Genomic DNA, 13,007 nt, shown 5'->3' with positions numbered 1-13,007 from the left:
AGGGTTGCAAAGCAAGAGGGAGTTGTAAAGAAAAAAGATGATGATTCTGTAAACGTGGGCAAAGTGAACAGCTAAGAAAAAATATTACCGGAGTAAGCTTAGGGGTGAATGTTTTAGGTGAGGAAATCAGGGTCACAGAGCAAATTACAGCGAGTGTCCAGCATTAAGGGTCAGATGCCATGTGTGAAAAGAAAGGGCACTTTGGAAAATGTTGCAGGAGCAAGGAAAAAAAAAAAGTTGAAAAGATTGTCCAGGAAGTGCAAAATATAGTTTTTCAGGTGAACCATATAATCGACTTCTAATAACAAATAGCGTCTTCTAATAACATATGTGCGAGCGCTGGTCATGAACATCCCTCGACGTTGGTAAAATGAACAAAGTTGAGCTTGCTATGACGTCTGAAGCTTGCTCACATCTCACAATGATCTATAAAAGGGAGTAGATGTGAATTTTGGTCATCAAGAACATCCAGCAAGTTTGGATAGTTGCCCTGGTGGCAATGGTGCTTCGTCTGTTGAAATCGTGGGATGGGTTACGGCGAACATTAAATTCAAAGGCACACTTTTGAAGGACCAATATATGTGGCAAACAAAGGTGATAATTTAAAAGGGTGGTTTCATTAAAAACCTTTGGTGGTCATGTTGGATACAAATGCAGTACCGCAGGTGATGGTCCAAAATATACAATCACATCAAGCAGAATTTGTTAAAAAATGTCCTCGGATATTCTAAGAAAAACTTGGTTGTCTTAGAGGTTTTAAACACCACATTAGGTTGAGAAGAAACACAATGCCTGTAGTAACTAAATTAAGATGGATACCTTCAAGTGTGCAAGATAGTGTAAGAAGGGAATTGGATCGATTACATGTGGCAGGATGATGGAGCCAACAAAAGCTATCGAATGGTTGGCCCCTGTGGTTGTTGCCAAGAACGATAAAGGAGATATTCACCTTTGTGTAGATTTGAGAGTACTGAATCGAGATGTTGTTGTGCATAAATTCTATCTTCCAAATGTTTAGGAGATGATAGCAGCAATAACTGGGGCAACTATTTTCATCACACTAGATAGGACATCAGCATATCATAAAATTGCATTGGACTCAGTCTTGCAAGAGTTAACAACATTTATAACCAATGGGTGCATAGAAAAAGCTCAATCTGACCACAAACCTTTAAGGAAGGCTTTTTTAAAATACAAAAACAGGTCTGGATGCAATTTCAGCTTGAATAAGCAAGGGGATCATATCCCTGCAAGATTTCAGTTTTACTATAGAATACATACCGGGAGCAAAGAATACTCTGCAAACCATCTTTCTCAGTTAGCGAGAAAAGGTGGGGAAGGTGAAGAAAACTATGATGACCTAAGTGAGATAGAAATTACAGATTGTGAAATCACTTCTGGTGCCATCTTCAAGAGTGAAGGGGTGGTTGAAATAGAAGAAGTCAAAACATCTTAGTAAACCTTGGTCCATACTTGAGGATGACTTGTCAGTGGATAAAGGCTTGTTGTTGAGAGAAACCAGACTGGTCCCACCAGTGAGTTTGAGAGACAGACTTATTTCTTTAGTGCATGAGGGTCACATGGGAATAGTCCAGACCAAGAAAGGCCGTGCTCCGATTTCTGGTGGCCAGAGCCAGACTTGGAGAGGCATCAAAAGCGAAGTAGATGATTGGATGGGAGACCATACTGTGCACGTTGGTATTTAGGAAAAGATCGGTAAGCATTAGGAGAAATCATTACCAAATGCAATATATCCTTCAAGTTTACGAGGAATCGTCACTGCCCTTCCCCAGGCACGGCGGGCAAGATGGTGCTGGATTGAGTGGTAATAGCCTACTCATTGTGATTGGGAGATGCAGGTTCAAATATCAGATGCCCCAGATCAGTGTGGGGATAAGAGCCCTTTTGAATGATACCTGAAATTATGATACGTTGGCATTTGACACCTGACTAAGTAATAGGCTTGCAGGTACTTCAGACAGGTATTGGACACAACCGGGGAGGCAGGCACATCTATATATTTTTGGTGGTCGTGCCCCAAACAGTCATTCTATTTGACGAACAGATCCCAAAACGTCTGGTTATTCGCAGAGGGTCCACGAATCCATCAGCGTACTCGCTGCCACCGTGAAGATACCGTAGAGGATCTTGCGCCATAACCCAGCTCTGATCCATTTTGTACGCTTCAAAGTTCCAGGCTAGCGTTTGGAGCTACACCCCAACGGACCGGGGAGATATATATCTATATATATATATACACACACACACACATACATACCACTTCAGTGAAATACCATTCCCAGGCCAGCCGGGACGGAAGTACAACCGGCGGAGAAATCGATCACCACTCCGCTATCTTGCCTACTAGCCGTGAAGAAGTTTTGGTTTGCCACCCTGTCTAAACACGTGTTGGCTGGGCAATCGATCTACATTAAATATAGAGAACACGTAACACTCTGAGTGTTCTTAGACATTATCTGGTCTACTGTCTGTATTGTGTTTTCCAATATTTCTTGATTGAGATAAGCAGAATTTATTCTGCAAACTACTTCTACGTGTGCACAGGCATTTTGTACAAAAGATCCCAAAACGTACTTTAGTTTGCCACCTGCAAACGCATGAAACCATAGATTATGCCTGTTAAATGAGATTTTGGAGCAGGTGGGTGCGCAAGAATGAGAGTTATTACAACTACTGGATGCAGCCCAAGTGGTGATCGCAAGGAACTGGAAGCAGCACTACAGATTAGACATACCATTATGGTGCAGCAGTGCCCCATGCTCCACTTTCTTCTTCATGTCATAGATCTGAATGGTCTCATCCTTGCTCCCTGTTGCGACATATCTGTTGTTGGCAGAAATGGCAGAGAGTGAGGCTGTGTGTGCATGGTGTGTGAAGTCAGCGACAGCGGTCCACTCCTGAAAAAGAAGCACACCATTTTAATACATCAGACATACAACAGATAGGGAAAAACTAAAAAGGATTCATGAGAAAGAACCCATCGTAATCCGTTAATTTAGGTTTTTGTTTAGCACAGATAGGGCATTTCAGGAGTCAAGAGTTGTACAGTAGACAGAAAGAACAACTTAATAAAATACAGGCATGGAAAGGCCATACGCAAATTATGTTGCTAGGCATATTTAGAGTATTCCATCATGCATACTTGGACTGCATTACAAGAGAGGCCTGGCAGGAAATGAACTACAGAGTGTGCATTGCGCAATTCAATTGAAGTACAAAAAAGCAACTTTGAAGCATTTCAAAATGACTGCTGAGGCAACGTTTATTGTTCATACAACAGAACTGCTGCTCAAATTCACAATGAGAAACTTTCTGTTTAAAACCATACAATTATTATGATCTAGGGTATCCTAAATGAAGAAGATCCCCCAATATACTTTTGATTCACACTTGATGTCTAGTTGCTGCATGTGACGGACAAGTAGAACGTGAACCTTCCTGCATGGGGATGCACCAAAAATTGCCTAGAGGTGTGTGCGCGTAACTAAGCTGTGGGACACATTTTGGGGGTTTCATTTCATAACCACCTCTAAATCAGGCCCTTTTAAAAGATAGGAGTTTTATTGTTTTGGAGTTCAATCCATTTACTGTCTCCTGGAGTAAGCCTTAACTACTTGCAGTTGCCTTCTTTGGAGACAAAAATTACAAAATGATTGACTTTGTTAAACAGTAGTACCACATTTAGTGTCCAGTAACCACCTAATATACTAATTCCCAAAGAAAAGGCCTCAAAATCTACTAATGCCATGTTCCAGTTGTATTGAAATATTTAGGCAGCTTCAAAAAGACTCAATATAGGTAGCATGCGCTATAAGAAAATACAAAAACACTTTAAAAAAATACATAAGAAGGTGAAAAATTCACAGGGAAGGGGCAGATAACACCACTACTTATGGCACTTTGGGTATATTTTAGTCTTGCATCTGGCCCAAGGGAGGGGTGGAAAGCTAAGCAAGACTGGTTGACTAAAAGAATTGTAAATGTGCTCAACTGGTCAAATTGCTTGTAAGGCGGTTTTGACTTTAATTAATGGCATCACTTTAAACTTCCTATCATAATGTGAGGAATGGAATTTTCAAATAATGACTTACATATTCACAGTGCTTTCTGGCACAGACTAGGATCTACTTGCACTAAACATACATAAATCACTATTCTCCAATGCACCAACCAGGATTACTTTCCCTCCTATTAACTTAACTTGCCTTTATTTTTCATTCAAACTGTGTCATTTTATATGAAGTTTCCGTAAAAGATAAATACCAAAAAAAAAAAAGGTACAGAATCTTCTTTTTTTTGCCATGCCTTTGGCCCTGCCCCCACGTTAACTCACCCCGCACGCATTGCGCGCAGCATTACAGTTCCTATACTTTTTTAGGTCTCGCCTGGCGAAGCAGCGCATGCCCGCAGTCCAGGAAGCTCCGGGACTGCAGCGAATCTGTTATGCCCCAGGAAGTCTCTTCTACGGCGCCAGTCTAACTCTGCTCACTTGCTCATTCTATTCTTTCAATACCCGCGATGCCCCCAGAACATGTGATAACTCAATGTAGCGGTAAGGACCTTTCAAGGGGGCGGTGGAAAGCAGATGGGATTAGCATGTAAACATAACTGTGAAGTCTCTGAATTGTGCCTGTTGTAATCTGGAATCACCCAATTGCGTAGGCTTAATAACACAGATCACGCAACGAAACTAAGAATGCCTTTTACGTTGAATTGACGTACTGTTAACAGCTCTCTTAGGGCTTGATAGGGCTGTCAACCTCGCAGACGTATATGACCAGTGTACAACTTCCGTTTTTGTATCTGTTTTTACAAACAAACTATTCATATTATAAAAGAAAAATGGCAGTATGCATTACTGTACATTTCCTGAATGTTCTACAAAATCGATCACATTTTCACGTAGTTTGGCGCAAATTTTTTCTTAGGTAGAATCACTGTAGGCAGCATTCTATCCTTTTTGGCTAGAGAAGGTTTCATTTCAGCATGGTGTAGAAGATGTTCGTTTTATCTTAACGTGCCGTTTATGTCACCACAATGCCTTTTCAAGATAGAGGTCTAATTTTGAAAAACATTGCCACAGCCCATATTTGAAGTATCTCGTCTACGTCTACACGTTTGTAGTCATGCCTTCCACAGTCGCCAGCCGACTGTAATGCGCATAAATCTCTTCCACTGCGCGTGTCTTGAATTTGTTAAAGGAACCTACCCAGGTGGCAACCTCTTCAGTGTCACCTGGAGGGGGCTAGTATGTCAAGGGAAACACAGGGACATAATGAAGGGGGAGTGGCCGTTGGTGCTGGCCATGCTTTGTCTGCTCTGGGATCGATGCCAAGGCACTAAAGAAGAGGAGCAGGAGAGGTTGCCCAACAAGTGTGAAGGTGAGCCGCCGGCTAAGCAGGGGAGTTGCTAGGTACATGGAATGATTTCTCCATCCCTGCAGTCTGGTCCCATGGATAGACACAGTTACAGAACAGTATGCCTATCTACGGGGAAGATGCTACAAGCACAGGAGAACACTTTGGGCGTGCAGGTTTTTTGTTTTTTAAAATTATGCGCAATACGCAAGATCACAAAGTTATACGAGTATGAACTTCTACTGAAAGTTTAGATCTTTGCGATGCTTTTAATATTGCACACTACATTTTCACAATATTGCATGCAAGTGTAATTTGAAATAGCTTTCCCTCGTGAGTGTTAAAATACCCACTATGAAAAGTCATATAAAGTATGTAGTCGCGAACAAAATTCTTATTGCAATTCTCATTTGAAAGCTACAATGTATATATTTTGAAACTAGAATATTAGTGGGAGAATACAACTTCGTTTTTTAGGGGGAACCATTTACTGCACGTTTAAGTTTAAGAGTTTGGAAACTACATTTGGGAGTCGGAAAGTAGAAAACTCTGAACGTCAGGAAGACCACATAGCCGGGTACTACACAAAACGTTGTTCGGGAAATATAACGCAATTGTATACTGCTAATTTTTATGTGATGTCTCCAGTGGCATGCCAGTTGTGCGGGAATGCAAACCCCGATTCAGTATACCCCCATAGAATAGGGGTGTGCTGTGCTCATTCCACCCCCACAATGGTTTCACCTTGCCTAGTATCTCTCCCAGTTTATGTTCGCCCATCTGCAGCAGTACTGGCACGCACAGCTCGCCCACGAGCTCATAGACAGCAGATTGCTTTCGCTGCCCGGTGTACTGTGGTTTTGCTCGCTTTATTTTTTTGCATCCATTAGCTGTCGTCTCAAATATCTAAAGCGTTCCGTATCACTGGTGCATGCATGTAGAGATCTGGTTGTGCTCCAACTTCAGGATGAGGGTCCCTCGGCCCGTTAAGAGGCCGCTTGCACACCACCCATAAATTAGCACGGTTTATTCGTTCACCCACCCATCCATCCATCCATCCATCCATCCATCTGGCTTTCCTTTCTGATTTGTGCGTTGGTGCGGCTGAACGCAGTTTTGACTCCCTCTGGGCCCTGCAGTCACGCTGCCTCTTGTCATGTTGTGGCTTTATTCAGATCACCACTACCCCCGTTTCAGGTGCCGAGGGCATGGGTCTTATCAGCAATCCTTTATTTCGGTTGGCAAATCACTGCCGATGTCGTAGAACTGGTCAGGTTGCTTTCTTGGCTTTCCTCAGTCTATGGCTGGCTGTGCTGCCTGTATCTAGGTAGAGGTCTGTACCCCATACATGACCTTGTCTGTGGTTGTTTTGCTGTGTCCAGCAGTGGTCTTCTGTTTGTTTGCACACTGGCTAGCTGGGCTTCTAGCGGTTTTTGGTTGTCTGCGATGTGAGCCCCGGGGGTCCGTGCCTGCTCCTGGCCACCCACACTAGTATGTAATGTGCTCTATCCACTGGCTAGTGTCTGCCTCAGTAGTTATCCCTCGACAGCACTGTCGTGATTGGCTGTCTTCCACATTGGACTCTGCATGGTAAGGGTAGAAAGACTCTCTTAGTGTTGATTCAGGTGGTTGCAGAGGTCGAGCAGTTGAGACTTGTTTAGAGGAGGTGCGTTTTTCCCGGATACAGAATAACACTTAAGCTGTTATTATTCTTTCTGTCTTGCAGCTGTCTGTTCTGGTAGGTTCTTATCTGTATGTATTGAGATCTATGGAAACTTTGACCTCTTTGCCTGCCTCAGGGAAGCCGTGGTCTCAGCCTCTGACATGGCACTGACGCAGTGTTCTGGTCCTATTTCATTAAGTTGAAGCCATTTACTTTGCTATACAATTCCATTAGCAAAGCAGTGGTTTTAACTTAATCAAAGGCGAGACCTGTTGCCTATTTAATGCTCGTTTTTTATTGCACTTTAACAGCTGGACACCCCCACCCATGCTCAGCACTACAAACACCAGTGCGACGGCAGATGGCCTCCAATTCCCTCCCACAAGAACTGCTCGTAGTATTCAATGCTTCAAAACAGTACTTCAAATGAAATTACATACTTATTTCAACCTTCGCTTAGCCCGGACCACATTAGTCAGTCACAGTGCTTCGTAGGCAGACACTAAAATATGTTGTGGCAACTTTAGGGTCTCATATATATTTAAATCTACACATCTCTGTATGTTGGTGTCGAAACAGCTTTCAGGAAGGGTAGCAAGTTACACCGTGGAGCAGTGCCAGGCTGGGATAGTGTTCTACTTCTATTGCTGGTGTATGCGAAATGTTTTGGTGTTATGTGCGAGTGACCTGGAAGGTGCCCTTGTCTTGGGGTGCCGCGCATAGTAAGATAATTATAGCCAGGGGCACTGTATTTATGCGATGCTGTGACTATTTCCACTTAGTTAAAAATTTGCCACAGAATTCCACTCCCGCTGCACCATTTATACATTTTCATAAAATAATTACTTGTTATAATGCATCAAAAAAGTTATTAAAAGTATACATTACTAGTACTTTTTCATTTGCAACTCCATTAACTCAATCATTTACTAATGCGAGACCTCTTGCATTGCAAATGCGTGTTTCACTGGACAAACAAAGACATCAAGACTTTATTGAAAGTACCCAGAACAGGAAAATAGAGAACCGCTGCACCATTTATTTGGATGTAAAACAATTTTTTGTCTGTTAAACTTAAATGTAGGCAGCTGGCTCTTTATACGATATACCAAGAAGAGGTATATGGTGTATAGAGTTCAGGTATCCCTTATGAGTGCACAGGGGCTTGTTTTAACAATCCCAAGGTGCTCTATCTGTAGTAGTGTTGTCAAGCAAACCTTGGGCTTATCAAGGACGAGCATTAGACATTTGTTGCGGTTATGTTATCCTGTGGGAAGAAAACACATACACTGCAGACTGGTACTTAGAAGTGACTTACAGGATCAATCTTCTGAAGTTAAGGTAAGTATGGGGCAAGGACCAAGGCAGTACCAACAGGTCACCTTGGTAGGCTCTGGGTCATCTGGGTGAAGAGGTGCATTTCTGTGTCGGGTGCCCCGTTAGTTTTAGTGGGAAGCGGTCCTGGGTTACCCCTTGGTGGTATGCTTCATCATAGGGTTCATCCCTAACCAGCTACGGAAAGGGGCGTGCTACGACCAACGGATACGCAGGAGCACTAAAAGGGCAAGATGAAGGATGCCGCAACTAGGTTGTTTGTCCTTTCTTTTCTTCTCTCCCAGGAGTTACTCTTTTTGGTTATTTGCGGATTGCTTAATGTCCCGAGCTCATGGTTAGGTGCGCTACATAAATAAAAGTGTTTAATGTAAAATAACATAAGAATAAAATGCAGCATGCGGGTAAGCAGTGTTGAGCAGGGGGGTGGGGGTAGATGGTAAAGCAATATTAAATGAGGGAACTGCATTGCAAATAAAGCATTAAGTAACCAAAAAGATACAAGCAAAACAGCAGTGGCCTTGGAGGGGTGGTGGGGGCCTGCAAGCAATGTTGTGAGAGGGGTGAGGTGGAGGCACGGGGAGATAAAGCGGCAGCAAGCAAATGATGTGATTGCAATTTCATTGCACATGTAAACAGAAAAGTTAACGCGCAAAGAGGCAGGACAATTATAAAAAAGAGTTCTCCATGTGTAAATAACCTGAGCAGTGAGAACACATGTAAGAGGGCCAGTCCTCATGGAAGGATACAAAATTCCAAAAGGAGGGACAACTAAGAGTATTTGCCAATGAAAAGCCAGCATTTGTAAAGGACAGCAAGAGGAACCAATGAAAAAGAGGGATGTTTTTTCAAGCCCATATCCTGGTTACAGCATGTCTCGAAGAGACAGCGCAAACGTTGCCTAGACGAGACCTAAAAAGGATGCTCAAAACAGAATTCCAACAATGCAGAATGAGTGGGGAAGGACCTTTGCCCGCAGGGAGGTGGCAAGGGGGCCCAAAAAGTTAAAAAAACAAAAATAAAATAAAAAGGGGGAGTGCCTGCAGGAGCAGGACACTGGTTCCCAGAAGCAGTACTTGGTCCGGGCCACATGCCAGGATGAAGATTCGAATCAAAGCCCAGGAGAAGGAGGCACCAGCCCATAGGAAGCAAGGAAAACAGACCTACATTGGAGCCAAGCAAACACAAGGAGATGATGGACGGAGCACTGAAACTTTTCAAACACTCACCCCCAGTCACAGATCTGGACTGAATCCATCATCATTCTTTAGCTCACTTTGCCACCCCAGTTCAGACACAGCTATATGCAAATCAGTCTTGACCCTGTGCCTCATGTGAACAGTCCAGCCCGAACTGCCAAGCCATGTCTTCCCTGGACTGGAAACAAGCATCCTGGGACTGGTTTCGGGCTAACAGCCCTCTTCAGCCAGGCTAGCTTGAATCCAGTGAGCAAGGGATCCACCGGAAACAAGCATCCTGGGACCGGGTTTCAGGCTAACAGCCCTCTTCAGCCAGGCTAGCTTGAATCCAGTGGCAAAGTGAGCAAGGGAACCACGTCTGGGCATACCCTGCCAACTAACGGCGAACAAAGCAAACACATGGAGATGATGGCTGGAGCGCTGACACTATTCAAACACTCACCCCCAGCCACAGATCTGGGTTGAATCCATCATCATTCTTTAGCTCACTTTGCCACCCCAGTTCAGACACAGCTATATGTAAATCAGTCTTGGCCCTGTGCCTCATGGGAACAGTCCAGCCCGAACTGCCAAGCCATGTCTTCCCTGGACCGGAAGCAAGCATCCTGGGACCGGTTTCGGGCTAACGGCCCTCTTCAGCCAGGCTAGCTTGAATCCAGTGGCAAAGTGAGCAAGGGACCCACGTCTGGGCATACCCTGCCAACATGGGAGCCAGCCAATGGGTAAGTAAAGTGACATGGGAAGCAGCCAATGATAGGTATCGGGTGGGTTCGAAGGACCGATTTAGATTTTTTGTTCTTTTCTATACAAGCATTTTCCCATGCGCTGTGCAGGTGAATCCTTAAAGTGAACTAGTTGGTGCTGAATATAAAATATAGAGAGTTAAAACAGCAGTATGCAGTGATTCCACTTGACATGTACAGTAGTTCAATCAACCTGCCCACGCACTATGTTATCACGTGACACTTGCATGCAGATAGTTATTAAAGACTGGACAGATTCAGTCAGAGGAAAGAAAAAAAAATACATGCATTTTTCTTTCAAACTGTCAGACCGTCACAAAGCGCTTTTTTAACCACATTTCACCACTGTTAAAGAAAAAAATGCATTTTGATTTAATATCCGTTTGAAGCAATGCTGGAACAGGAAAAAAATTACTCCTGGAACAATTTGGGGGTCACAGTGTGGTACAGTAGAGGGGGTGGAGTTTGACAAGTCTAGACTCGCAGTCAACTTATACATTTACTTAAACAAGTCTGTTGCAAATTTTAAACAAGGACATATGTGATACTAAATCTGTTTTGAATTACTCAATTGGCCACAAAGAGGCTGCATTTAAAAATATATGGGGTTAACAGACCTACTGCAGAGATCACTGTTTGCCCAGCAATTCTGAGGAGATTAGAATATTGGTAAGATAACGCTATTGATTAAACACTCTTCTGGGGGAGTTTGGGTTTTCTCCAGTCACACTTTTGACTTCAAATAGCAAAGCACATCAAGTAACATGAAGATCACAGATTTGTTTTTTTATTTAGATAGGTAAGTGGGCTACTACTGTGGACAGCGAGATAATTTTGTTACTTCCAGGTCATAAGTTCTTCCTGGTCGGCATGCTGTGCCCCGTGGGAGCGGAGATTGTGCTTCCCTGAGCCCTGATAATGCGGCACTATGCTTGGCTGCAGTGCAGTGTTGCTCCCCATTGAACTCTTAAGTTCTTAAGATGGCCGCCCGATAGTTCACCTCAGTGACTCCCGGGTTTGGGACTACTAAATTTGTAGAAATCCCGTTGATTAACACAGCCCCCCACCGCTTCCTTGACGATTTCCTGCAACTAATCTTCCTGTGAATTTTTACAACTAGAATGCACTGTTTCTTACCTGTTTGGCGATGACAAACGGCAACTTGATGACCCTCCGACTCACCGACCTCTACACGCCTCATCTGCAATAGACCCTCGGATGCTGATCTCGGCTGGTCCCGATCGCTTTCTGTGCATAGCCCTGACTTTTTCCCGCCGGCAACTACCGCTGCAATCTCTGCGACGGGCCACCTCGCCTGGCCGGGTCTCACAGCTCGGCTCATGGGGAGGCTTGTCCTTCGCAGACCCAGCCTGGTTTGCCTCACCAGACTCAGAGACTTTGCTGTCCGACAGCTCCTGCCTCCAGAATCCGATATTACTTCCCAGCTGCTCCAGCCTCTTGGTGCCACCATTCCTATCCAGCCGCTCCAGCCTCCTACTGCCGACATCGCTTTTCCGGCCGCTCCTGCCTCCAGAGGCAGCCTCTACTTCCCGGCTGCTCCAGCCTCCTGAATCTTAATCATAACTATTCATGGCCACCCCATTTTCCTGTCCCTACTGTCTGATGTCGACTATTTTCAAAATGGCGCCGGTCAGGCGATTTCAGGTTGACGCCCTGTGTGGTCCACATAAGGTGAGCAGAGGGGCCGACTGGACATCAGCCATTGTTTTCTTCCTCATCTTGTTTTTCTATGTTTATTGAATGGTTGGGCCCCGGAGGTTTGGGATCGCCATCGGCGTAAATAGTAAACCCTGGGAATCGAGCCAATCAAACCAAGCTACTTGCTTCATATTGCTAAAATGTGATTTTATATTATAATATTAATATAATATAATTGCTGCCCCACAGACTATTGTTTTGGGATTTTATCTTTTGCTTTTTGAGGTTTGTGTTTACCTATTTAATTTTGCTCCAATTTTACGATGTAATCTGTGTTACTACCTAATCTGCTCTTGATTTTTAATTCCTCCCTTGTTTATCCTTCTCCCCTATTTTATCGTGTTTGTTTACCTATTAAATGTGATCCATATTAGCACTGGAATCTGCTTTTTCTATCTTATCTGCACCTGACTATTTCCTCGCTCATTTGCCCCCTTGCTTGATTCATCTTATCTACCGTGCTTGTTTTACCTTTTCTACCCTACTGAACATCAGTGATGTAATTTGTTTTGCTATCGAATCTGCTCCTAATTTTATTCCTCTCTTGCTTAACACTACCTCCTTATTCTTGCCCCCGATTTTGACCCCACACTCCCAGCTCTCCCCCCCCTTGGCTCCCAATCCTCCTCTCCTCCTCTACCCCATCTCCTTTAACTTCCTTCTCTTTACTCTGTCTGCGTCTCACGCCCACCCAACATGCCCCTTCACAGCACTGACCATCACCCTCAGGACCATACCCTCTCTAAACACGGCCAACTCCTGGACCATTCTCTACCCCCCAAATCTCTCCAAACACGCAAGGAAAAATTTCAAGCCTAAACTCCTCATCCGCAACCCTGAAACACTCATTGTCGATAACTACCTCAGCCTCACCTCCCCCATTATTACCAACTACATCTTCTACTCTAAACGCCCTTCCAAATGGAAGAGCATCTTCCTTCAACACCTCCCTATCTCTAAATCAACCAATAAA

The 13,007-nt window shown here is 44.0% G+C and overlaps 1 protein-coding gene across 2 annotated transcripts in view; it reads right to left on the bottom strand.

Annotated features, from left to right (window-relative positions):
* The window catches only part of PAK1IP1 (PAK1 interacting protein 1), a 137,526-nt gene that overhangs the window by 112,330 nt on the left and 12,189 nt on the right, over positions 1-13,007 (bottom strand). Inside the window, exon 2 of one of the 2 annotated variants that reach the window (XM_085607265.1) lies at positions 2,756-2,844. In XM_085607265.1, coding sequence (XP_085463391.1) covers positions 2,756-2,844 — 89 coding nt within the window. Of the gene's footprint in view, positions 1-2,755; positions 2,919-13,007 lie in introns of both variants that reach the window. The other variant, XM_085607264.1, reaches the window with a different exon arrangement.

The sequence above is a fragment of the Triturus cristatus genome, chromosome 5_2 (assembly GCF_964204655.1).
Source record: "Triturus cristatus chromosome 5_2, aTriCri1.1, whole genome shotgun sequence".
Taxonomy (NCBI): Eukaryota; Metazoa; Chordata; class Amphibia; order Caudata; family Salamandridae; genus Triturus; species Triturus cristatus.
Note: the sequence above shows the minus strand (reverse complement) of the source record. Positions and strands in the feature narration are given on the sequence as shown.